We start from the raw sequence: 25,595 nt of genomic DNA, 5'->3' as shown, positions 1-25,595 counted from the left end.
ATTTCTCATTTTTGCTTTGGAGGTTCCAGTTTTATTTTATAATGCATTAAGTATTCTAAGTCACAAATTTGTTTGTTGTTTTCAGCTCGTTTTCGATATATATATATATATATATAGGATAAATTGAAAAATTTTTAGCCTACTATAGAACCAAACAAAATTTCAACGTCAAAATATTTTATCACTCAACATATTCTTAATTGGATACATTTATTACAGCGAACCTGCAACGTCTCTAGACCTCTCAAAAAATATGTTTCTTCTTGCTTTGCAAACCAGACATCCACAGCTTTTATTACCTCATCGTTGGAAGAAAATTTCCGACCTTTTAAACTTTTTTTCAGTTGAGGAAAGAGATGATAGTCGGACGGAGCCAAATCTGGTGAATAAGGTGTTCTAGTAATTCAAGTTCCAAATCACGAATTTTTTGGTTAGGTACAGGGGCGTTGTTCTACAAAAAAAAACACCTTTGGATAGTTTCTCGCGTCTTTTCTCTTTAATTTTGTCCCGTAGAGTGGTCAGTAATGTCGAATAGTAATCTCCAGTTATTGTTCTATTCGTATCCAAAAAATCAATCATGATTACTCTATGGTAATTCCAAAAAAATGACGCTAGAACTTTTCCAACAGATTTTTGGACACGAAATTTCTTAGGTCTTGGAGAACTGAATTGTCGCCATTCAATCGATTGTTGGTTTGTTTCTGGATCGTAGAAATATACCCAAGTCTCATCCATAGTAACAATTCGGTTTAAGAAATCTACATCGTTTTCAAATCGAGCACAGATCGAACGCTATGCTTCTACTCTTGCTCGCTTTTGGTCAACATTCAAACATTTGGGGATCCATTTCGCAGCAATTTTTCTCATGTCCAAATTGACGTGAACTATATGATGAACGCGTTTGTATGAAATATTCAGTGCTTCAGATATCCGTTTTAGTCCAATTCGAAGGTCTGATAAAATCATGTCATGAACTGCATCGATATTTTCGGGGACTGACACAGAAACTAGCCTTCTCGATCGGTCATCATCTTCAATGGAAAATTCACCTCTTTTGAAGCTCGCAGTCCAACTTTACGTTTTGCGTTTAACAGATACCGTTTAACCTTCTAGTAGTGCCTCTGCCTAATTCCAACTCTGTTTCAGATTCGGCTTAACCATGCGCCGTAAGGGCAATGGTGCCTTACCCAAAATTTTCACACCTTTATATGTATATTTGTTTAGTTTATCTCATCAGTATTCGCTGTTAAGTCGTAAATAGTTATTATTATTTTAAATGTACCGGGTATCCTAATAAGAATGGCTCTCGGCCATATCTCGAGAACCGTTTATAGTGCAGCTTCGAGAAAAAACAGTTTATAACAAAAGTGACTTCGAGAAAATCCTGGAAATTATTTACAGAGTTGTAGGTCCACCGCTGGAGGGCTTAATTAAATACCAAAAATTATAAAATGAATAATTTACAAATTTTGCATAATTAAGATGCATTCAAACTATGATTATCGTATTCTTCAAGAAATTCAACGTATATTTGATTTTAGTCTATCTCTTCAAATAAGAGCATATCGAAAAAGATATCGATATGCGGTTTTCGCTATTCCGTTGCTAATTTGGTCTACTTTTATTTCAGGAGGAGTGCAATCAGATTCTTCTTCCATGTTTATTTAGCTTAACCATCACTATTTTATCAATCAAAATTTGAAAAATATTTCACAAAATGACGATGACGTTTCACATTTCTTGATTACAGTGCAAAATTATTACAATTACAGAACCTCTGACAGAGCACACAACACAAAATTATCTAAGTTAATTTGATAAATATACAAATAAAAAAAGTGTTACAATGATTATCCCATTTAAAAAGCATTCACACTCTTTTAGATGCTATATGAAACTTCCATTTTCAACCATTGTTCTTGTTCGGACGCTCTAGACGTATGTATAATATGTGATGTCAAGTATTTATATCAGTTTTTGAATGCTTAATTTTAATAGTGCTAGTATATAAAAAATGTAGCATCAACTATTTCTTGAGAACAGATATTACTCTATTAACAAGCTACCCCGTCGTATTCGAACAATCGTTCGTTTTTAAGATCCTATGGATACATATGGATATAAGCACATATCAAATATTATGCTTTTGATTTTCAAACGATGGTATGAAAATTTAGATAATTCATATAAAGTAACAATTACATACATCCTTGTTATGGTTACCGAAATAAAAGTGTGAAAAAGTGTTAGGTATATAATATAAAAAGCCGTGAGCAGCAGAGCTTCATCACGAAAGTCGAATTTTTCGTCGAATGAAGAATTTAACTAATACACAAACAAATATAATAAATAAAATGAATTTCTTGGGAATGATATCAATTCTCAATCTTATTTCTTTATATGGAAAATTTGCTATTCCTCAATAAATTTTCATTTCACAAGTTAACTCTCTCTCTCGAATGAAAATTCATAATTTCAATAGACCCGGTGGTCTCGAACCCTCTTGTTCAATTCCAATTGACAACAAAGAAAAAATTATCATAATGACAAGAAATTTCGAAAATGGGAAGTAAAAAAAATCACCCAGCAATGATTATACTCGTATTATTCATTAAATAGGAAGCGGTCCAGTTCAACAATTACAACGATCAAAATGATTTCGGTCGTTTTGTGCTAGAAGAACTGAAGAAGAAAACTTTGAACTTGAGAAAGACAATTCTTCAACATCACCCCTACTTGCATGCGAAGTTCGAAACCTCTAGTTAAACTTTTTCTGGCCAGAAAATATAACAAATGACCATAAAATGGAGAGGGGTGGAGATGGAAAGTTTCGACCTTAGACAGGAAATTATCTCGCAACTAATTGAACTTACATGTGAAATTTCATTTTTCAATCGCGTTTGACCTGCAGAGGTGAGCAAAGGTCAAAAACCATTTGTTTTCAACCAAACTCTAATAACATCAATCCGCCGCCAAAAAAGCCATGTATGCTAATTTTGAACCAAATCGGAACCATAGCAATTGCTGGAGAGACGAAAATAAGAATTGTAGCTTAAACAGATATATATATATATATATATATATATATATATATATATATATATATATATATATATGAAAATATGTTGCTAGTTATTACTTTGAAATTAGTCTGGGTTGACTATAACTATTTTCACAATTAATTTTTTACTCACCCCAGAATAGTGTCATCATCAACAATAATGATCCATTCAATGTCATTATTGTTTTCGATGTCTTCTATAATATATCGTATTATTGCCATAGTTTTAGCACAATGACCGGTTTCAGTATTTGGAATACGTAGATTCACAGTAGGAATTGACTTATCTAAAAACATAAATTTTTAGACAGTTTTTGTTTGCCCAGAATGAAAAGTGCAAATTAGGCTGTTATATATTTGAAAAATAGTGAGTACTCAATTAAATTACCTTCGGTATCACTGAAGAATTTTATTACGGTAGCATACTTGCCCCAAGTATTTTTAACAATAGGAACTCTATCTCGGTGGAATTTTTTACAAGTTTTTACGGCAAAGTATATATTTTGACGTGGCACTAAATTATCCTGTAATGATAAGAATCACACGTAAATATTTGCTAATTTTCATTATTTACAAACATAAAGCAAAAAAGAACTTTCTAGTGTCTAGATTTTCATGTTACGCGTACACTTCTCAATAATAGGTTAGAGATTTTCAACACTTCTCTATTATATGTTATGGAAAGAAAAATAATTTAGTTTAAATTTTATTAAAATCAATATCAATAAAAATTTAAATTTGAACACTCCGTATCTCGGAAACTAGCAATATTTGCATGAGGCATGTTGAGCAGAATCATCTTCAACCTTGGAGGTCTAGAATCTACAGTTCAGAGATTGGACATTCTTAATGAATCACCCTGTATAGTGACGCGAACATGAAAAAAAATTAATATGACATCCTTTCAGATGGATTTTACGTACAACATGAAGAAACAGCTATTGGCAACTGATTCACTTTTAATAGCCGAATTATTCATGTTTTGAAAAGCTGATTAGGCAAGAGTTTTAGTATTTTTCCAGGGTATGGTAAAGTATGTGGGCATGTTCGCTATTCTTGATACGAAAGAAGCAAATGTAGACAATTTCATCTTAGAACTCAATTGAAAATGTCCATCTGTAAAATTTGTTCATGATATATAAAATAATAAACAGTTGCCATTTTTAGACACCTTAATAATTAAAAATAGTAATAGGCTTAATGTATTGAAGAAAAATACCGCTTACACAAGTGCCGCTCTTCATGTTTGAGTACATTGTTTGATCAATTTTTTACTTAACTTTGAAAAATAAAACAAGGAAAGGACTTTTCAGTTGATAAATCCTCGTAGGTTTCGGAATCACCTTTTGCCAAAATCAAAACGGAAAACAGGAAAAATTTGCTACTTTTGAACACAGTTAATTCAAAAAGAAATAGTTGTATTTACGAAATTAGGTGTGATGATTGTGTGAGCCCAAACTAAGAGATCTGTTAATGTCCGGTTTAAAGAGTACTTAGGTAATTTAAAATATGAACGGACAGGAAAATAGGGTATTGACAAGCATACTGTGATGGAATAAATATAAATATTGTACAATAGTCAATAAATTGTTGGGTGCATTAGAAAGTATTGAGAATGTTGAATATAAGAATAATTTAAATAGGGACAAAGGGCCTATTTCTCTTACCCCATAATATAATTTAGTGTAGTAAATAGGTAGATCAAGTCCAAAAGTTTAGTTTACCTTGTGTGTACTCCAAAAACTTATCACTCGATTACTTGCACAATTTACACCCATACAATATGTTGTATACAAAATATTAATTACTCAACAGAGATTCATTAATAGAAGTCACATTAATTGAAGAATAATATTAATAGAGCTTGATACAAAATGAGTAAACGGAGAGTTTATCAGTATTGTTGTTTTATCACCGACAAGGGCAACGATTTCTTTCTGATTGTAATAGACGGGGAGCTGGCTACAAAAAACAGGGTCGATAAGGTGCGCGCCATTTCAGCTTGTAAACTGGCGGCTCCCACTTAATACATCACCGAACGCCACTTCTTAAGGTCAGCACAGGTCGGATATGAAAATGCCAGCCGGTTTTCCCGAACGAAAAAATTGGCTGAAAAACCTCATAACGGGCGCGCGTGAAACCTTTAGTAACGTGGGGTTCAAACCTCAAATAAGAGCGGTGTAATAGCGCAAGAGGTTTTGCAGGCCGGAAAACCCTCGTAAGAAGTGATCGAAAGTGTCGGAAAACTCATCTGAAAAACCTCATAACGTGCGCGCGCGAAACCTTTTGTAACGTGCGGTTTAAGCCTCAAATAAGAGCGGTGTAATAGTGCAAGAAGTTTTGCAGGCCGGAAAACCCTCGTAAGAAGTGATCGAACTTTATCAAAAAGTATAACCATTCCCAGAAGTTTTAAAAAAAATTTGATCAAAATCACTTGATAATTGGCGCAGTAAATGAATTAAAAAAAAAATTAGAAGCCCGTTTTTGCGTTGTTGGCGGCGGCTCGAGTAGGTGGAAAATGAGTAAGCGCTATAAAATCAAGCGCGCGGTAAAAAATGATTATATTTCAGCGAGTTTTCATCGTATCTTGATGATTTTTTTTTAATTTCGGGTAGCTCAAACAGGTATTTTGAATGGAGACATCAAAAATAATTTTCCATTAAGCCGAATACGAAAAATTTTCATTTCAAATATACGCCGATTTTCTTCAATCTTTTTCGGGGGTTTTCCGGCCCGCAAAACTTCTTGCGCTATCACACCGCTCTTAGTTGAGACCCCAAAAACCTAATAAAAAAATTTCGCGCGCGCACGTTATGAGGTTTTTCAGATGAGTTTTCCGACACTTTCGATCACTTCTTACGAGGGTTTTCCGGCCTGCAAAACTTCTTGCGCTATTACACCGCTCTTATTTGAGGTTTGAACCCCACGTTACTAAAGGTTTCACGCGCGCCCGTTATGAGGTTTTTCAGCCAATTTTTTCGTTCGGGAAAACCGGCTAGCATTTTCATATCCGACCTGTGCTGACCTTAAGAAGTGGCGTTCGGTGATGTATTAAGTGGGAGCCGCCAGTTTACAAGCTGAACTGGCACGCACCTTATCGACCCTGTTTTTTGTAGCCAGCTCTGGGACTATAATACCTTGGACAGGTTTATTTTATATTTATACATGTAGTATTTCGTGTGTTTTTTGAAAGCATAAAAAATGGTTTCAAGTTCAATCTCATTATTATCTTCTTAAATCTACCTTAAAATTAGGTACTCTTTATTACAGAAGGGGAGGGGTTATAGTTATTCAATTCAAATTAAAAGTGTAAGCCGTGATTTTTTATTGTACAATCTGGCATTCAGAAGCACGTTTGCTACGGTGTTTTAGCTTTTATTTGTTTATCTGTATACATTTTTTTAATCTCTAAAAATAACAGATATCGACTGATTTCTAATCAATTTGGCACTCGGGGCACTTTCATTCTAATTTTGAATTTATTTGATACGAATTTGATATTCCAATTTTTGTTTTTTTTTTTTATTGTGATGAATAATTTAAAATAGATCAACAAGTTAAAACTTCTGCTCATATTGCTAAATTGTGTAAGATGATATCTGGAAACCTACATGAACGTAATGTTTCCATTCCATGTCCACATATTTACCCGCGACCTATATCAAATATTCTATGGTTAAAGCCCTGTAATCAAAATCAAAATCTAAATGAATACTACGAAAAAAAGACGTTACTTCCTGATATTCGGAGATAATTGTCAAAAATCAAGCTAAAATTTGGAATAAACATTTTTACATATGTATTGATGGAAACACCGATTCTAGAGTACGTTGTATTGCTTATTTATTGATAAGTGTTGTTAGCGACGACATTCTGCAAAAATATTACCTTATTGCTTCTAAAAAGTTAGAAAAAACATTGACTACGACCTGATTTGTACAAGAGACTCTATCAACCATTTTTTCTTCCTAGCACCGTTTCTGGAGATACTTTTTGACTCATTTAGTCAGATACAGATAGAAAATTTGAATATTTTACCCAAACTAAACACACCCAACATTTGAATAGGGTTGCTGAAGAGATTAGGAAACATTATGCTCTTGTAAATAATTTAATTTCTGGCATGAAAAAAATTTTCCTTGAAACTACTGTTACGCTTCAACCTATTATTACAAGATGGGGCACTTGGTTGGAGGCCACTTTTTTATTGCGAAAATTGAAAACAACTGAAGAAAACTACAACTTTCATTTATAAAAATCAATTATCCCTTTGTTTCTAAAGTAATAACCTATTGTCCATCGCCATTAACCCGAAATGTAAAACTATTAAAACACTCTGAGGCAGCTTTTCAAAATGTAGCAGGCAGAACAGGAAGCATAATTTTTCAAAAATGTGATTGAATAAAATTGTGGATTTCTTAGCCAAGTAGCTAATACGAGAGTTGCTACTTAAGTAATGAGATAGGCAAATAAAAACGAATATTGGATATAGCTTTATTGTTTTTCAAAATATTCTCCTTTAAGACCAATACTTTTTGGCATGCGTCTGAACCAATTGTCGAAGCACTTTTTCCATTCCGATTTAAACGCATCAACCGCTTCTTCAGATGTAGAAGAAGGTTGACCTCACTGGAAAAAAAATCCTAAGGTGTTACTCATCAATGAGACGTTTTAATTGTTAAAAAATGTTTTTGTTTGATGTGCAAGAGCACGTATTGCCGTCGTGATTCGTCTTCTGGGAGTGGTTTCCTTGAGAAAGGCAAAGAAATGTTGGTGTGCCACTCTGAATTGACCGTTATACGTTAATCTAATGGAACGGTGGCGACATGTCCAGTTATTCCGAATAAACAGGCTACCATTTGCTGCTAAGTGCTTCGTGCGCGAATAACTTTTTATGGATTTGGCTTGTTTTGGAATACCCATACATTCGATTGTAGTTTTGTTTCGGGTTCATATGCATGGATATATGATTCGTCGCTTGTCACGATCTAATAAACGCGATTCAATTTTTTCAGCATTTTTTTTGCACCGATAGAGACGGGCTTTTTTTGACCGATTGTCAAATTCTGCGGAAATATTGAATGTATCCGAGTGGAACTAATACCAAAATATGCCGATCTCACGGTAGATCACATAATGATCTGCAATATCAGATCTGTACTACGTACAGCATCGATGTTTTCTGGTACAATAGCCGATTTTGGACGACAATCACCAAATTAATTAGGTAGCGCAGAGCGACGACGATTGAATTCGGAAAACCAGCGAAACACAGTGCTTTATCACTATAAGTCGAAACGAGTTGATTGGCACAGTGCTGTTGGTTTAATCCACATTGAAAGTCATATAAAATTATCACACGAATATGTTCGCTATTCTATTCCATTTTTTAAAGACCAAGATGAATTATTCAAGCATCTGTTAACAACTCAATTATCACTCTTGGGATAACACATTCACTTAAAAACGTCAAACTTTATGATGGCAATGTCAGATTTGATATACTCACATCGGTGTTGCCATATCTCAAAACTTAAATAGCAACCCTCGTATTTTAAAGGAAGAATTTAATTAATTCTACAATAATCAGCAATTACAATAACGCTTCTATTACATCAGTTTATTTGGAAACAAGTTTTTTCATTAAAAAATTCTTCATCAGAATAATTTCTTTAACTAGCATTAAAGTATGAGTCTAATGTTAAATATTATGCTCATTACAAAGTGTAATGGACAAGGAATGCCCATATTGTTGTGCACTTAAATTTAAGAATGAGTCAATCGGGATATGCTGCTCATCAGGAGACGTGCAACTAAGGGAAACACCACCTGAACCATTGCACGGTTTATTTATCAGTTCATTCCTCTTTCAATTATAATTATATGTCCACACACTTACTGTATTAATTATTTTTGAAAATATTTCCTAGAAATAATGTATATGGCAAAACACCATTTGTCGGGTCAGCTGGTTAAATCTATTATATGTCAAATCTACGCATTATAATAATTATTTCTGATTATTTGTGCTACTATATTTTCAGTCAATTTTGAAATCCCTGTACGCTAAAGACCCTATTCGTATTATAAAAGAGAAGAAACACAGGGGATCTGAGAGATCATATGCTAACAGCACCTATTCTATAGGTTAGTCGATAAAAAATTTGATACTTATTAAAAACTTACACAAGTTGGAACAGCATTTGGTATCGAAAGGCACTGGTATGAGGAGTTTTCTTCGAGTGGGCTACTACATAAGGCTTTTTCATGTATTATCATCGGTCCATCACCATCACTCCAAACAAATTTCGAGAGCTCGTGGCTACTGTCAATGTGAAAATTGGAATTTCCTACTTTACCATTTTTCCACTGATCTGACAACCTGAATGAATAATGTGTGTTTATATTATAATTGTTCACTAATTATGTTACTTATTTTAATGGAAATTATAGTAATAAAAATGGACGTGATAAGAACAAGACACAGACGTCAGGGAGACATGGCATGTGCTAGTTTTGGCTACAAATTTGTGATTACCAGCTATACTAGAGCCGCTCATTACAGAGAATAATCACGTGCATAGTGCGTGAGAGAGAAATTGTAAGCCTGAATCACACCATACACAACACTAAAAGGTATTTAGTGGCAAATTTGAATTGAATTTTAAATGCTTTTTTCAAACTAACATTTTTATTTGAATTTTAAATACTTTATTTTAATATTCATACATTAAAATCTTCGTTCACTTAGTTAACTACTAAATGTTATCTCATCAACGACATATCTTTCGACTAATGGCCGATTCTCTTTAACCAATGCCAATAGTTCTGCCCGCACCATATTGTTTTCAAAATTAATATTTCGTTCCCTTAACCACTGTTGTATGTCCGCTTTTCTTGTGGAACTTGTGGGACACTGGTCTAGTTTTCTGGAATGGTAGGATGCATTGTCCATTACAATGACTGATCCGTCCTCAAGTTCCTCAAGTCCCCGAAGGTAGTGCAAGATCGTGATGTGAAGGAACTTATCGGTATTTTTAGGGATGGAAATGACCTAACCGTAATTGTTGACCACCGGATGATAACATTCCATTGTCATTGTGACTCTTGTCGTCTTAGCGTTTTATTGGTGGAATTTAAAAACAGTGCCACTTTTATCCCATATGTAAACATTATAGTCTTGGAATATTTTTTTACCCACACTAACCAAAAGATTGCAACTACAATAAAAAACAATAACTTGGTTGCAATGAGGAAAATCGCTCCAGTTTTTATAAATAATAAATATTTATTATGCTTTGTATCCTCAGATGCATTTTGTCAAAATTCTAAAAGTATTAAAGCAATGACGCGTTTAGAAATGATTGTTCTTCAGATTGAATAACGTAAATAGACAGTTTAAATTTAATTTCATGAATATCACAGCCACATTTAACAATAAAATTTATTTTAAAATAGAGGATAGTCAATGTATAACATAACTATAATACCACATATTAAAGAATAATAAAAATTAAAGTACATGTTTAACATGCGCTATTATACAGTCACATAATTCTTACTGTAAAAGCGCATCTTAGAAATGTAGTTTAATTTTTAATTTTTATCAAAGTAAATAAATAACATAATAAAACGAAAGCTTAAAATAATTATTAATATAAAATTTTTAGAATATAATAATAATAAATTAATGTAACGTGCAGCTGTGTGAACTTGACTTTCTCAGACATTGCTTCAGCCAATACGAATCGTTATAAAAGGTACAACTAGCATCCCATGAGCCGATCACGCGTTTTTACTGCTCTCACTACCGACCGGCCAGATTATATATATATATGGTGGCTAAACACCCCAGATGGGGTAACGCCGCTCTTACGAGCTTTCTAGATCTTTTTTTTTCTTTGTTTCGGGGTAGATCAGTCCCCATTCTCTTCTGTTTATATCTTGTGGCACATATCCTGCCAGGCTCGTCTATCTTTCGTTTTTTCTTGCCAGTTCCACATCCCAATTCTCTTAAGGTCGTCTTTTACCTCTTGCCACCATGTAGACCTTGGTCTTCCTCTTCTTCTAGCACTTCCAGGGGTCCAATCTAATATTGAGTACGCTACTGTTTCCTCTCCTGCTCTCCATACATGTCCCAGCCATCTTGCTCTTTGTTGTTTAATTTTTCTTACTATGTCCTCTTTAATTTCTTGTGCTATTTCACGGTTCATTCTTCTTCGGTACTCATTTTCTGTTAGTTTTACTGGTCCTAATATTGTTCTTAATATTTTTCTCTCAACAATTCTTAAGTATTCTTCTTGCTTTTTTGTCATTTGTATTTCCACTTCCACCGGCCAGATTATAGATAAAAAAAATAGATATTTTCTAGTTCCGATAATAAAGTTATGTTGGGTTCTTCAAAAAAAAAACAGAAAATTTTGGGTTCATGCATTGTGGCTAAAAAACAAGTGGATAACTTGAAAATGAGTAACTGAATAGAATTAGGTGATAAATTAATTCATAATTTTCAAAAAAAAAACAGAAAAAAATATGCAAGAATTATTTTGACTTGAATAATAAGAAACTGAATGCAACTTTGAGATAAACCTTACGGAACTTCCAATTTTGACTTAGCCTAATATAATCAAAGTATCCATTGAGGGGTACTTGATAAAGTTTTCATGGGAAACCTATTGATTGAGCAAATGTTGAGAAAGCTGATGTTTTTCGAATAAGCGAGTAAAAAAGTATTGGATCTCCTATATTTCCGTTTTACAGCGCATATTTTGCATATCATTAAGTGCCTCCTTATTCGACAAAAATGCTATATCGGGGTAGTAGCTTTTCTTCGGCAATAATGTTATCTCTTTACGTTGACATGAGGAATTAGTCCAAAAACTGAAGGTGACTAGCTAAGTACTATGGTCCACTCTTTTTAGCCTACGATCCATCTCTTCGTATAACGTCCTCTCACAACAAAAATAAATTAATTAATATGAAGACATGAAATACAAATAATTTTGTAGTTAAAACAAAAAAACAGGCAAAGCTCTTTCGTAAATGTACATATACAATCAGAATGGTACGTAGTACTATTTTACTCGAAGTAGCAGATGGCATATTCGTGGTAGTTGATATATTAGTTGAAATATTAACCATCAACCATAGAGAATTAATTACTAACAATAGAAGAATTTTTATCAGTAGATTGTGGAAAGCAACAAAATCTGTGGAAGGCTCTTTTGGTGTACTGACTGCAAAAGTATCAGTTTGAAACACACTAATACCGATGGTACATTAAAAAACCCAGTCGATAGTCCAATTTTTTACACCTTTGGTTAAAGTCAAATGTAAAGAAATAAATAAGTAGATACTAGTTTTATCTTTTTGATTTTCTAATTAAAAATCTTATATTATGTGTAATATTTAACAAAAATAATGTAATGCTTACTTGATCATAAGGGTCATGCTGATAGAAAATCCCGAAGCAAAATTTGGGTATCTGAAAAATGACGGATCCTTGTAAAAAGCGAAATGATGAATTATGGTAGCCACCTTGTCAGTGAGGGCGTTCCCAAACCAAATTTCCTAGAAAATTTCACTTTTTACTTTGTACGTAGCCAAACAGGATAATTAGGTGGCATTATTGTGAAAAAAGCTTTTCATACTATTTTTAAAAGTCTTCGGAACATATTTATTTTCAAAAATACTAAAAAGTACATTATACTAATGATCATAAATCTAAAATATATCATTTTATTTGATGATATTTTGCTATTGAGATATGTGAAACATTTCCTAGAAAATTTTTTTATTGATTGATATGTAACGTTAGAATTCTGGCAAAATATTCCCCTTTAATGCGATGATCCTGAGTATGTAATTGTTACGTACTTGAATCACATACTAAAATGCACCCAGATCCTTCAGAACTTTTAAGTTCTTTTTAAAGCAAGCTGAAATGCTGTTGTTGTCTGGCAACTAAAAAAGCCGAAAAGAATTGCAAGCATCACACTTTCATAGGTGATTCGAGTACATAAATAATTACATCCTCAGAATTATCACATTAAAGTGAAATATTGTGCCCGAATTTTAACGTTACTGTATGAAATTCTTAAATTTTTGAAAAATGTACGGTTTTTAGACGACTTTGCTAGAACCGAAGACGTCAGAGAAGTCCTTCACATAGTAGGCAAGTTACATTTAATCTAAATGCATATATAAATTTTAACACATTTAATTTTTGATTTCCGTCAATTCTGTCGTTCACGTAATTTTGCATTTCAAGACCAATTTTTTTTCAGCACGACAGGTCACTTGTTATAACTGAACTATAAAATTGTTAAAATAGACGATAACATAAAAATAGAATGGTATACAAAATCAACTTGGTTCTCAAAATATCTAAACTTGAATTTATATTCTACTATAACACACAAAAAAAGTGATTATTAGGTTGGCTGGTGGCACTATCCAAATATCCGAAAAAAGTAAAAACTATGTAGAGAATAGGTAATAATTAAATACAATCAAATACAAGAGACAAAATTTTTTGAAATAGTTCTTAGGAACTAGAAAGCTAACAATGGTAAAAAAAGCCCAAACAATTTGAGTTAATAAAGACCGAAGTTGGGTAGAGACGACGTCAAAAATATTTTCCATAAGAAACATTTCATAAAGAGTGCATACGAGATTTATAATGTTGTATAAAAATGATCAAATATATCAAAGTATATTTCAATTTGAATTTTATAAAGTAAATTTGTTCATGAAATAATTATACTTTTTCTGTTGATGCAAACACTCCAATATTTAGAAAGTAGATTAAACAGTCAATATAGAAAACTTCATTACCAAGTCATGAACTGGTAGGAAATAAAGTATGGTAAAGACTTTTGAGGAAACACTATCCTGAGTTTACCTCCTTGTAGTCATACAAATGGTGGTATGGAAAAAAATATCATTAGATACACATTTTTTAAGTTGGCTGAGAAATAAAAAAATATAATTTATATGAAACATTAAATAGTGTAGCCAGTTATTTCTTATATAACAAACAATTGTCAAACCATTTCATATAGATTAAGCATTAGTATAAGTATTATTAATAACCCTAATTAATACTTATACAACACACATAAATCAGATATTCCACCTAAAAAATTTGAAACTTTTTTTAAAGGTATACAAGTTAGCTTAGTTTTCTTATGGTGTTGGCAGGTTACGTCAAAACATGTAACGATTCTCTGGTAAGGCTTCTTTAAGATTTTCTAAGACACTGTCTTTTTTTTTCTCATGAGGAAACCCAGACGGAAAATTGTGAGGAGTAGGAAGCGTTATTCCCTTATCGCACTTTTTGTAAACGATATTCTCTGCAACCACTCACTTCGTCGCAGTTCGTTTTACAACATCCTAATCATCTCTAGAAGCTTTATCATATACAATATTACTCAGATAAATCCTGTTAGAAGAGGTTTTCAGTTCGTGTTGTGAAGTCATATCTAGTTATCATATCAGTTGAAGAAACCAAAATATTCCATTGTGCACACCTCTTTATCACTACAACCAATAAATCTCAAGTTTTACGTTTGTATTTGAGTTGCTTTTCAGCTAGGTGAATCAGAGTAGTTAATTATTCTTGCATCTGTAGTAATCTTTTGGGAGTTTATAACCAAAACAATTTTTTTGCGAGAAACAATTATCTAGCCAAAGAACAAAAGTTTTTATGGGTTTCCTGGAAACATATACATTGCATTACGGTGTCCTTATTTCTTTCTCAGTCCCTCATGGCGGACCGTTGCATAAAAACTTACTTTTATTACCAAATTACCGAATATTTCATGATACGCTATAAAATACGTCATGAGCCACACATCTTAAAACATTTCTACACGTGGTAGCATTATAATTTTCTGCATGTCCCTCACTGCTTAGTAATTCATGGTTGCAATCCCACATAAAGCACGCATCACCATTATGGTCCAAATTTGTGAATGAAATGTACTCCATCAACAGACACATTACTTAAATCAGACTCCACTATATTCAGTCGGGTCAAAGTCCGACTGTTAGCATCATACACCAGGATTTCTTCTTTTTTATTCAATTATATCAAATAGACTTGAGAACGAACAAGCGGATCTATCGCACAGTTATCCGCCTGGTTGTCATGTACGCTAGCGAGAGCGGTTGCTCAAACACGTAGGAGCTAAAGATCTTATGGCGAATATATGGACCAGTGTGTGAGCAGAGCGTGTGGCGCAGGCGTACAAACACCGATTTATACCGGTTCTATGAAGACTCCTGCCTGGTAAAAGAAATCAAGAGGCCCAGACTCATATGGTTAGGTCACTTTGAACGTATACCTAAGGAGCAGGGGATGTATAAAGCGTACCGGCAGAAGCCCGAGGGCCGGCGACTGACTGGGCGGCCACGCAAACGATGGTTACATGATGTCGAAAAGTACCTTCGAGAGCTAGGTTAGGTCACTCTTTTATTTGTTCCCATACGTATTTTTAACGCATAGCTTCTGCTGGGAATATATATAATTTTTTGATAGATATTCATATAATCTGACTGGTTTATTTGCTTGATATCTATAAATTCTTTTTTAGAAGTTTGTAAAGCCATCAATTCCAAGTGATCTTTAGCTTTCCTAACTCATACTTTAGTGAGTTTAGTACTTCGCCCTTTTGATGTTTGATATCTTCTTGTATTATCCCTGGATCTAAATAGGTTGGTGCTGTTGTGCTCAAGTTTTTTTGTTTATTTCTTCCTTCGTGTCTGTGAGGTCAGCATTCATTCATTTTCTAAAGTGATATCTATTGTTTCCTCCAAATTCGTTGATCCATGATTCATACACGATATTGTCTTTTGACCTACCGACACTTATTCGTGATACAATAAACTTCAACAAACATTCGTATACTCTGATGAGGAATCTGGATAACCCTCACGGGAACTTCTACAGCCTGCGATGTTACTCATCAAAGTATAACCGCATTTTTATAGTTTTTTTTTATTACTCACCTGTGTATGGTTGTATTTTTCAAACACTGATAAAAGTACATTCAATCTTATATTTGTGTAGTCTTGTATGAAGAATACCCACGATGCATTATGTTGGTGTAAATTTGACAGCGGTGTAATGAGAGGTAATATAGTCCAGCCGCCATCGCCTGGAAAATCTTTGCAAGATATATGAATCACTGGATGTTTCTGGAACAAATGAACTTCACTTACATATTGTATTAAGATATATTTTTTTACTTGATAAATCGTCATGATTTTAGGATTCTTTTGATGGTAAATAAGAACAAATTAACGTTTCGACCAATTTTGGTTATCATCATTTGATATTGACAATTTGCATGATTATATCAATCAATAGAATCAATAACATGAATATCGAAAAAAGAAACAAGTTTGGGTTAAGTACATAGTTTCATGTATCTAGTGTAAGAGTATAAATGAATTAAATAAGTAAGAAAAAGCGTGTGTATAAATTCAGCACATGTTAAATAGAGTTGAAATAAATTAGAAGAAAAATATTACATGTCCGTAGTGTCCGTACTATGTAAACAGCGTTACAATTATTACAAGGTACGTAATATATGATATTACTACTTTTTTTGAGTTGAGATTTTAGTTCAGCGAAAAAATTCAATATATTATGTCCTTAATGAGTTATTCCTATATCATACTCTCCCTATCAAATATTCTGTTTTGAAACTATTGCAATGAATCGAATGCCTTCTCGAAGTCAATGAAGTCAATTAAAATGGTATTTCGTATTCTTTTATTCAGCTGATTATCTTTATATTACAGAAGCTACTCATAAATCCAGCCCATTTTCTTGGTTGTGAAGCATCTAGTTAATTTTGTATTATGTTGTTAATAATTTTTGTGAATATTTTGTATACTACTGGTAGAAGGCTTATTAGGCGGTCGTTTCTGATGTCCTCCTTACTGCCTTTCTTATGTTTTAAGAGGATATTTGCGCTATTCCATTTCTGCGTTGAGTTCTTTATAAGACAACCGAATCTATTCTAAAATTTTACGTATTTCAAATTTAAAATACATTTTAATAGTATCAAGAGTAAACAACCTCCATATTTGTCAAGTGTCTTTTTGAAAATTATATTTTGTATCGCGTGAATTTAATCAATCATACAAAATTTCAAAACACTACAATTATCGATTAACTAAGTAATTTTTAAATTGTTATACTTTTAATATAATATACATATTTTTAAATTGTACTTTCACCATATTTTCAGTTCCAGATGATGAATACATATGTATTCGAAAACTCGAAATATATATCAAGAAAAGTACACTTTGGTGGTCGATTTCTACAATCCCACAAAAAAAATTATAAATAGAAAATATCAAGATAAAGGTGGATACTAATTATCACTGCTAGTGGTTCAGTCAAAATATCCCCAATGAGAGATAATAGCATTAGCAGCACATATCTAAAAACGATAATAAAAACTCATATCAACAAATTCAAACTTAAGTTGGTATTAAGTTGGAGTTTCTAGAACCGTTGGTGATATTCATACACCACAATTACACCAACACTCACAATTACACTGTCTAGCACGCGTTGCGATAACCAAGTTATCGTCTTCATAGACTAAAGTAAACCAGTTTAGAACATTAAAGCCAAACTCATACCTCGAGAAAAACCATCCCGTATTTTTCGCATATAGTCTTCCAAAAATCCAGAAATCCAACTTTTAATCCTACGCCAAAACTCTTATCATTTCATTGATTTACTCAAAAATTCGACCAGGCTGTTGGTTACGATGTTTTGATAACACTTAGTCGTCTGGCTCCATGAGATTCCTTCATACTTCTTATAAATGGCTTATATCCCGTATAACGTTCACGATGCATGTGGCGCAAGACTCATCTCGTACCATTTCTTAACGTGAAAAGATTTTCTTCACATATTTTCTCCTATCCCGTCTATCGCAAATCCACTCAGAACAACAGCTTTCTTATTGCCAAGTCTCATCATCAGGCCCATCTTAACTCTGTCAGTCATACACACATCACGATCCATATCGCTAACTGACGTATCCTGTCGATAATCTAAAATCAGTTGTTTGAAACAAACATTGATTCAGAATGGTTACAACAAATCCTCCATAAATTTTCATCTTCAACTCTTCCATCCTCGTCCACTGATTGAAATAGTCAGAATTAGTAAAACTCCACAGTATTTGAACAATCTTCAAACCCATATAGAAACTCCCCCACCTAATCAGATCTGTCAAAGATAAAATTTCCAATGAACACCATGCAGTTCCTCATTGGGCCAAATATATCGAAATATTTCCGTAAGGGCAATGGAACAGCCTACTTCGCTCCTTCAAGTCCAGAATGATTTGAGTAGCTATCCAAACTGCTGAAGAGCAAGTAGCGATAGCCAAAGATTACCGTCAACCTGGAAACATCTTCTTTATCCACTCCTTTCCAATGCCACTTCGGCCTGCTCCATTGCTAATAAAAACATTTCCTCTAAAACCTCCCGAAAAGACGAACTCCACTCATTTCTTATTCATACCATACCTACCATACACCAATAAGTCTCCTATATTCACAAGGTCCATACGGCTACGTGTCCACTCTATGGTGAGCATATTTTCTTTTATTTATATTATAATCATTTTAATTTTTTTCAGCTTTCATTTTGATGTAATTCCGAGGAGTAGACAGATTGATTCCTTGGATCAACTAAAAAGGGGTGATTCTTTGCGTGAAATAAGCAGATTGAGACCTCAGAATCAGATCACTTCTTTCAATGAACGAATAATCCCCCTAACCTCATTCTCTGGAAGCCAAAACGTCGAGAAACTTAAAATTTCTATCTTGGTGAACAATCCAGATACTTACATTATATAAAGTTTTGGATTCATTCAGTATTGAAGTCTTCAAATTTTCGGCCAATACCAGATTATATTTATTATTCTGGCTAATAATAACAAATACAACATCCCGAATATCTGAAACATAAATATATTATTAAAAGAAACAATTTGTTAAGACGATAAAGATTATATAAATATGTCGACTAATACAAATAACGAAATCCTTACTAATATTATCAATGTGAAAGCGTGGATGTTTGTTACGCTTTCACGCAAAAGCTACTTGACGAATCATCATGAAACTTAGTACACATATTCTGGGAGGTACTAGAAGTAACATAGTATGCTTTTTATTAAAAAAAAATATTTTTTACAAAAACAAAAAAAAATTGTCAAAAAATATCAACATTTTGTTACTTCAGCGCCATCTAACATACAGTTCAAACCCTAAATACTATATTATCGACGTATCATATTACCGAAAGTTAAATCGATATCTACGAGGATGTATTGATAACTAGTTAGCCTAGACCAGTTCCATGTATAAACAAAATATTGCGTTACCATAGCAACGAACAATAACTTATTAGAAGTGTCAGTGTAAAGTTTGACGTCAAAAAAGTAAACCAGAGTTACGCAATAAATTAATAGAAAAAAGATGTCCACCGAAATAGTGAAAATCGAAAAATTGGAGTATAAAGCCATCATCAAGTACCTGTTTTAAAAGAGTTATGAGGTAAGCAGATTTACGAAGATATGCTTAATACCCTTGGTGATCAATGTCCTTCATATGCTACCGTGAAAAATTGGACTGCAAGCTTCAAAAGAGGTAAATTTTCCATTGAAGATGATGACCGATCAGGAAGGCCAACGAGGAAGTAATAAAAACTGTGGAGGTCTGGTTTGCAGAGCAAGGAGAAAGGTCTAGAGACGTTGCAGGTTCGCTGTAATAAACGTATCCAATTAAGAGGAGAATATGTTGAGTGATAAAATCCTTGACATTGAAATTCTTTTTGGTTCTATAGTAGGCTATACAATTGACTATAGTTTCAGCTGTTTGGAATTTTTGAGGTTAGGTACAATGGTACCTTCAGTGACTGTCATGAAAGCGTATGTCTAAAAAATTCATCACGGGCCTTAGCACCAAAAAATGAAGTGGTTAATAAGATTAACACAGACATTTTAAAAGATATGCAAAGAGAAATTAAGAAATATTTGTCGATGGATACGGAACTATAGTCTATTTCAGAAAGGTATAGAGCAATAAAATGGGGAATTCCGTCCAGTTCGGCTCAATTTCGGTGCCGGCCATAGGTGTAGGTCTTGAAATATTGTGTAAGGATTCCTTAGGTAGTAGATTATACAATTACGTTTTGCGTTTAACAGGTACCGTTTAACCGTCTCTTAGTGCCTCTTCCTAATTCCAACCCTATTTCAGATTCGGCTTGACCATTCGCCGTAAGGGCAATGGAGCCTTACCCAAAAATTTTAGACCTTTCTAAGTACATTTGTTTAGCTTAACGCTTCAGTATTTGCTGTTAAGCCGTAAATAGTGTTCACAGTATTATAAGATTAGTAATAAAATGGCGACATTTACACCAACGAAAAGATGTTCCAATAATTCTCCACGATCAGTGACTGAAAACTTACCCGAAATTTACTGTACAAGAAACTGTCGACCGATGTTCCCGAATGACTGGAATTGGAAAGTACCCCGTTTTTAAATTATTCCAGGGGAGAAAGATAACAGGCCAAGTGGAACCTCCCAAGAAAAGTCCTGTCAGACCAGTAAAAGTCCTTTATGAAGACACCAAAAGTGTAATTCAAAGAAAAGTTCACTCTTTTTATGTTAAAAAATAAAAACACACCCTAGGTAAGATTTTAATGGAGCTTGGCCAGGATGACAGTATTCCGTTGATAACTAAAAAACTTCTTTGGTCCACTTTGAGAAATATGGATTTTGCCTGGAAAAAGCATAACAGTAAAGCACTTTTACTGGAAAGCGATGAAATTGTTTGCTGGCGACGAAAATACCTAAGAAGTATAAAACAGTACAGAACAGAGCAGAAGAAATTATTGATGAGACGTGGATTAATGAAGGTTATACTGTACCAAAAATGTGGCAAGACAAAAGTATAACAAGTGCTCGCCAAGCTTTCATGGAAGGCCTGTCAACGAGTATTAAGGTGCCTTCAGGTAAAGACTAATAATCGTCCATATTGGAAGCGAAGAGGGATTTTAAAAGAAGGTCGTGCCATATGGGAGATTACCACAAGGCCATGGATTCGGATGTATATGAAGATTATTTTGGTGAAATGATAAAATATCTTTCGGCTGAATTAGTAGTAGTTATGGATAACGCAAGTTATCATTCTCGACGCATAGAAAAGACTGCAACTTCATCTTGGAGAAAACAAGAAATTATTGACTGGTTAACCACCAAAAGTATTGAATTTGAAGATAATTTGATAGAAAAAGAACTATTAGCTATAGCAAATTTAGACAAACATCGTTTTATGAAATACGCCGTGGAAGATATAGCAGAAAAACATAGTGTAACTGTGCTGCGCACCCCGCCATATCATTGCGAACTAAATCCTATAGAACTTATATGAGCACAAGTGAAAGGATTTGTAGCAAGACACAACACGACATTCAAAATGAAAGACGTTAAGCTACTGTTTGATCAAGCCATTAAGGAGGTGACACCAGAGAACTGACGAAAAGCAGTCCAGCATGTTATTAAAGAAGAGGAGAAAATGTGGGATCTTGACTACTTGATCGATCGAACCGTCGCACACTGGAACGACTAATGGGAAAAACGCGACATTGACAAAAAACAAAATTTTTTTTCATTAATTTTTGTATTAACTCCTTCTTAAACCCTTACAGAATATTTACTCGATATAAAATTTGAAAAAGTATCAATTAACTAATATTTTTTGAGGATAAAATATAAACGGGGATAATACCTCAACCGAAAAAAAGTAAATTTTCATAAAATGGTGTTACCCATGTTCCTTTCTATTCAATTCACTTATAGACCTTATTTGAACAAAAGAAAATCATCGCCTCGAAAATATTTTTAGGAAAAAAATTATGGGTTATTTGGATAAAATCTCACTTGTAATTTTTCTGTCAAGTTTTGGCGAAAATCGACTCGTTGCATTGTGTTCTTTAGGTTTTCTACTTGAATTATTCGAAGAGATTAGCTGCCACAACCTGCAACCTTGGGCACAATAACAAAGACAGAAAGCGATGTTTGGCTGTTTGTAAATAGAGAGGTGGTAAACAACATATTGTAAAAAAATGTGTATTTCTACAAAATAAAACATATTTATCTCTATCTGTTTTCTTTGTAGGCAGCACACTTCACATTACAAATTGCTAAAAAAAATAAATAAATAAAGTAACAAATTATTTTTAAAATTCCATGTTTTTCCCTTATTCCTGGGCTTGTCCTTTAATACAGTGAAATTTGTTTGTGTTAGTAGCATAGCACATAGAAAGCAATGTACGTAAAATCGGTATTTTGTTCCAGTGTGCGTCGTTGCCATGTCATTAAAGAAGAGGAGAAAATGTGGGATCTTGACTACTTAATCGATCGGACCGTCGACCCGTTAATTATAACGTGAAGAGGAGATGACAATTCCTCAGATGACGCAATATATTATAATTTTTTATAATTTAATTTCTGTATAATGTTCAATAAAAAATAAGTGTACCTAATACTATGTACATAATGCCTAATTTTTATTCCGTTAAAATATTTTTTTTTCCTTTTTACAAGTATCCCAACGGCACGCTTGTGGCATACTATTTCCATTGTTTGTGAATGGATAATGGATAAATGGATAGGCTAAACCCATATATTGACCGCAACCCGGGTGGTCCTACTTGTGATTGCGTTTTACATAAAAAAAGGAATCTATAAAGGCGGCAATTTGAGAATGAAAATAAGACGAAAGTTTATGTGTCGCGAAAAGATTGAATATGGAAAAAGTTTTTTTTTTACATTATAACAAGTTCAATGACCATGATAGTTTCTACTTTCTGAGTTTGGAAACATTATACTTATCATTCAATATGTATATTCATTCCTATTATCATTCTAAATTAAACTTTTGAGTATTTAAATTTAAGTATACCTCACTTCTCAGTTAATAATATTTTATTTTCTCTGTATAACAATCATTATCTTGAAACTCTGATATTAGAGTCAATGGGAATTTATTGAATAAAAATTAAATATATTTTTAGTTAAATTTTTTTGAACGAAATAAATGAAACGAAACAAAACCTGAAGAATTAGGAAAACATCCTCGAAACATTGCAAAACCGAAAAATTTTCCAAGAAAAATGAGTAGATAATCAATTTAATGAATCGAAAATTATCTCATATTCAATTTACAAATACTAGTTAGCAACAATAATATTGTGGGAGACAGGTCTGGTAACTGTAAAGTTAACAGTGAAAGTGTCAGATCCCATAAAAAGAACTCTTTATGGATAGTTATCACAGTTCTAAAAATTTATAAAACTGTAGATAGAAACTTTTGGAATTATTCTAAACTCAGAGACAAATAGAATCTCATACATTCATACCAAAAATGTGAATTTGTTATAGTTCTTTCAATATCAATTGCAGAAGACAGTTATGCGAGGATCAATCAATATTTTATAAATAGGCACTCAAATTAAGAAACTGACACAGAACTGGTCTAGGCTAATTAGATATCAATACATCGTCGTAGACTTGGAAAATTAAATCAAATCACCAATCGCCCTAAAAAACAGCTGTTTGGCTATTTTCTTTGACATTAACCGAGCTTTTGCCATTGCATAGCATGATAACATCATAAAGAAATTAAACGAATTCAATATACAAGGTCACTGCCTGGTTTTTATCAAAAAATTTCTGAGAATTCGAACGTTTAAATTAAAAACCAACAGGACCTCCTCCGAAAAAACATATTTCGAAAATGATATAACTCGAGGATCAATCATAAGTCCCACACTCTTTATCATCGCAATCAACGGCATCCTAAAAAACTTATAGTTGCCAGTAAGAGCTCGACTATATGCAGATGATTTAGTTGTTTATTGTAAAGCAAAAATATTAAAAATCTCTTCTGAAAAAGGTAGGCTTTTATCCATAACTTAGTACTGTGGTCACAAAAAACTGGTTTCACTTTTTCAACTACAAAGGCTCGCTATATTCTTTTCTCAATACAAAAGAATATACCAAACATATTGAAACTATATAATGGATAAATGAAAATGGAAACATCAATAAAATTTCTCATATTATTAGAAATATTCTCCTAGCTTGCAACAATCGATTAAACTTACTGAAAACACTAACAAACAAAGAATGGGGTACTGACCAACAGACATTACTAACATTGTTCCGAACAATCATTTGATCAAAACTAGACTATGGATCAATTGCATATTTAACAGCTAACACATTTTTATTCTGGAATAAATGGTCTTTATTTTCAATTGTCTTTAATGAATAATAATAAGTGATTTATTTGTTTATTTCCATTCTATTTTCAAGTTTCACTCCTAACAGAAAGTGTTCTCAAAAGTTGCATTTGATAATACTAATAAAACGATGGTTAAAATGTATACACATAATTTAAACAGATATACATAGATCATTTATACAAATTGATAATAATAGTTCTTATACACCATGATGATTGTCAAGAACTAAGATCCGGTTTCCCTTAGGTGGTTGTTTGTTGAGCAAAACCATAAATCTTTTCATTTTAGGAATTTGTGGAAAACATCTTCAAGTTTTACACATATTACTAATAAAAAACTAATTTTTTTGCAAGAACCACCAATGATACTAATTCATAAAAGGCACGCAACTCTTAAAACAGATCAAGTTGAAAGAAACTAAAAGAATTTAGGGTAATTAAATCCTACATAATATAATTATTTCAGATAGTTGAAGGCAGAAAAAGTATGCTTTAATCTTTTTAAAAATTTCTGCTTTTTTAGTAATGTCAAATTAGAATCCAAATCAATAATTCAGATGCCTGAAAACAATACCTAGAAAAATTTTATTTTACCAAAACATACCTAAAGTAGACACAACACCAAGTGAAAACAATAGTATATGCACATGAAATACCAAAGAACTGCCTAACATCCCCTAAAAATATCTGATATAGGCTGCAGTAAAATGACACTCACGAATCGTGTAAAAACAATGCTTGAGGCTTGCGCAAATAATAAACTTTCATAATCTAGAAATATTTTGATACACTTAATTTTTTTTGACCACTTCATAAAATGTCTGCTTTGAAAAGTATTCTTGACATGTTCGGTATTCAATTATTCTAACCTATAATTTCAAACATTCATTAGAAATTGGAGATTGGCATATTTTAGCTTCTTGTAAGATGCACGTCTTGTTACATTAAAATATTTTCTAATTACATACACGATATTTGGGTGATAAAAAATGAAATGTAAACAATTCACCAAAATTATTAAGAGTAGTTCCCTGACATCTATGAACACTTTCTACGACTATGTGACACATTTGTAGGCAGTGGAAAAGTATAATAAAAGACTTGTTACCTTTATTATATATCACAATGTTGGTAGGTCTGTTCTAAATTAATTAATTAAGTGAAAGTTTAGGAATAAAG

At 32.9% G+C, this 25,595-nt stretch overlaps 1 protein-coding gene across 2 annotated transcripts in view; it reads right to left on the bottom strand.

Moving 5' to 3' along the window:
* The window catches only part of LOC130894005 (uncharacterized), a 49,438-nt gene extending 24,048 nt beyond the window's left edge, over positions 1–25,390 (bottom strand). The window contains exons 1-7 of one of the 2 annotated variants that reach the window (XM_057800486.1): positions 25,021–25,390; positions 18,950–19,059; positions 16,073–16,261; positions 12,495–12,631; positions 9,248–9,443; positions 3,450–3,585; positions 3,195–3,348 (exon numbers count right to left, since the gene is read on the bottom strand). In XM_057800486.1, coding sequence (XP_057656469.1) covers positions 3,195–3,348; positions 3,450–3,585; positions 9,248–9,443; positions 12,495–12,631; positions 16,073–16,261; positions 18,950–19,059; positions 25,021–25,090 — 992 coding nt within the window. In that variant the 5' untranslated portion in view covers positions 25,091–25,390. The remainder of the gene's footprint in view (positions 1–3,194; positions 3,349–3,449; positions 3,586–9,247; positions 9,444–12,494; positions 12,632–16,072; positions 16,262–18,949; positions 19,060–25,020) is intronic. The other variant, XM_057800487.1, reaches the window with a different exon arrangement.
* Positions 25,391–25,595: the final 205 nt, after the last annotated feature.

Source organism: Diorhabda carinulata, chromosome 5 (assembly GCF_026250575.1).
Source record: "Diorhabda carinulata isolate Delta chromosome 5, icDioCari1.1, whole genome shotgun sequence".
NCBI lineage: Eukaryota > Metazoa > Arthropoda > Insecta > Coleoptera > Chrysomelidae > Diorhabda > Diorhabda carinulata.
The sequence above is the reverse complement of the archived record's forward strand: the minus strand, read 5'-3'. Positions and strand labels throughout refer to the sequence as shown.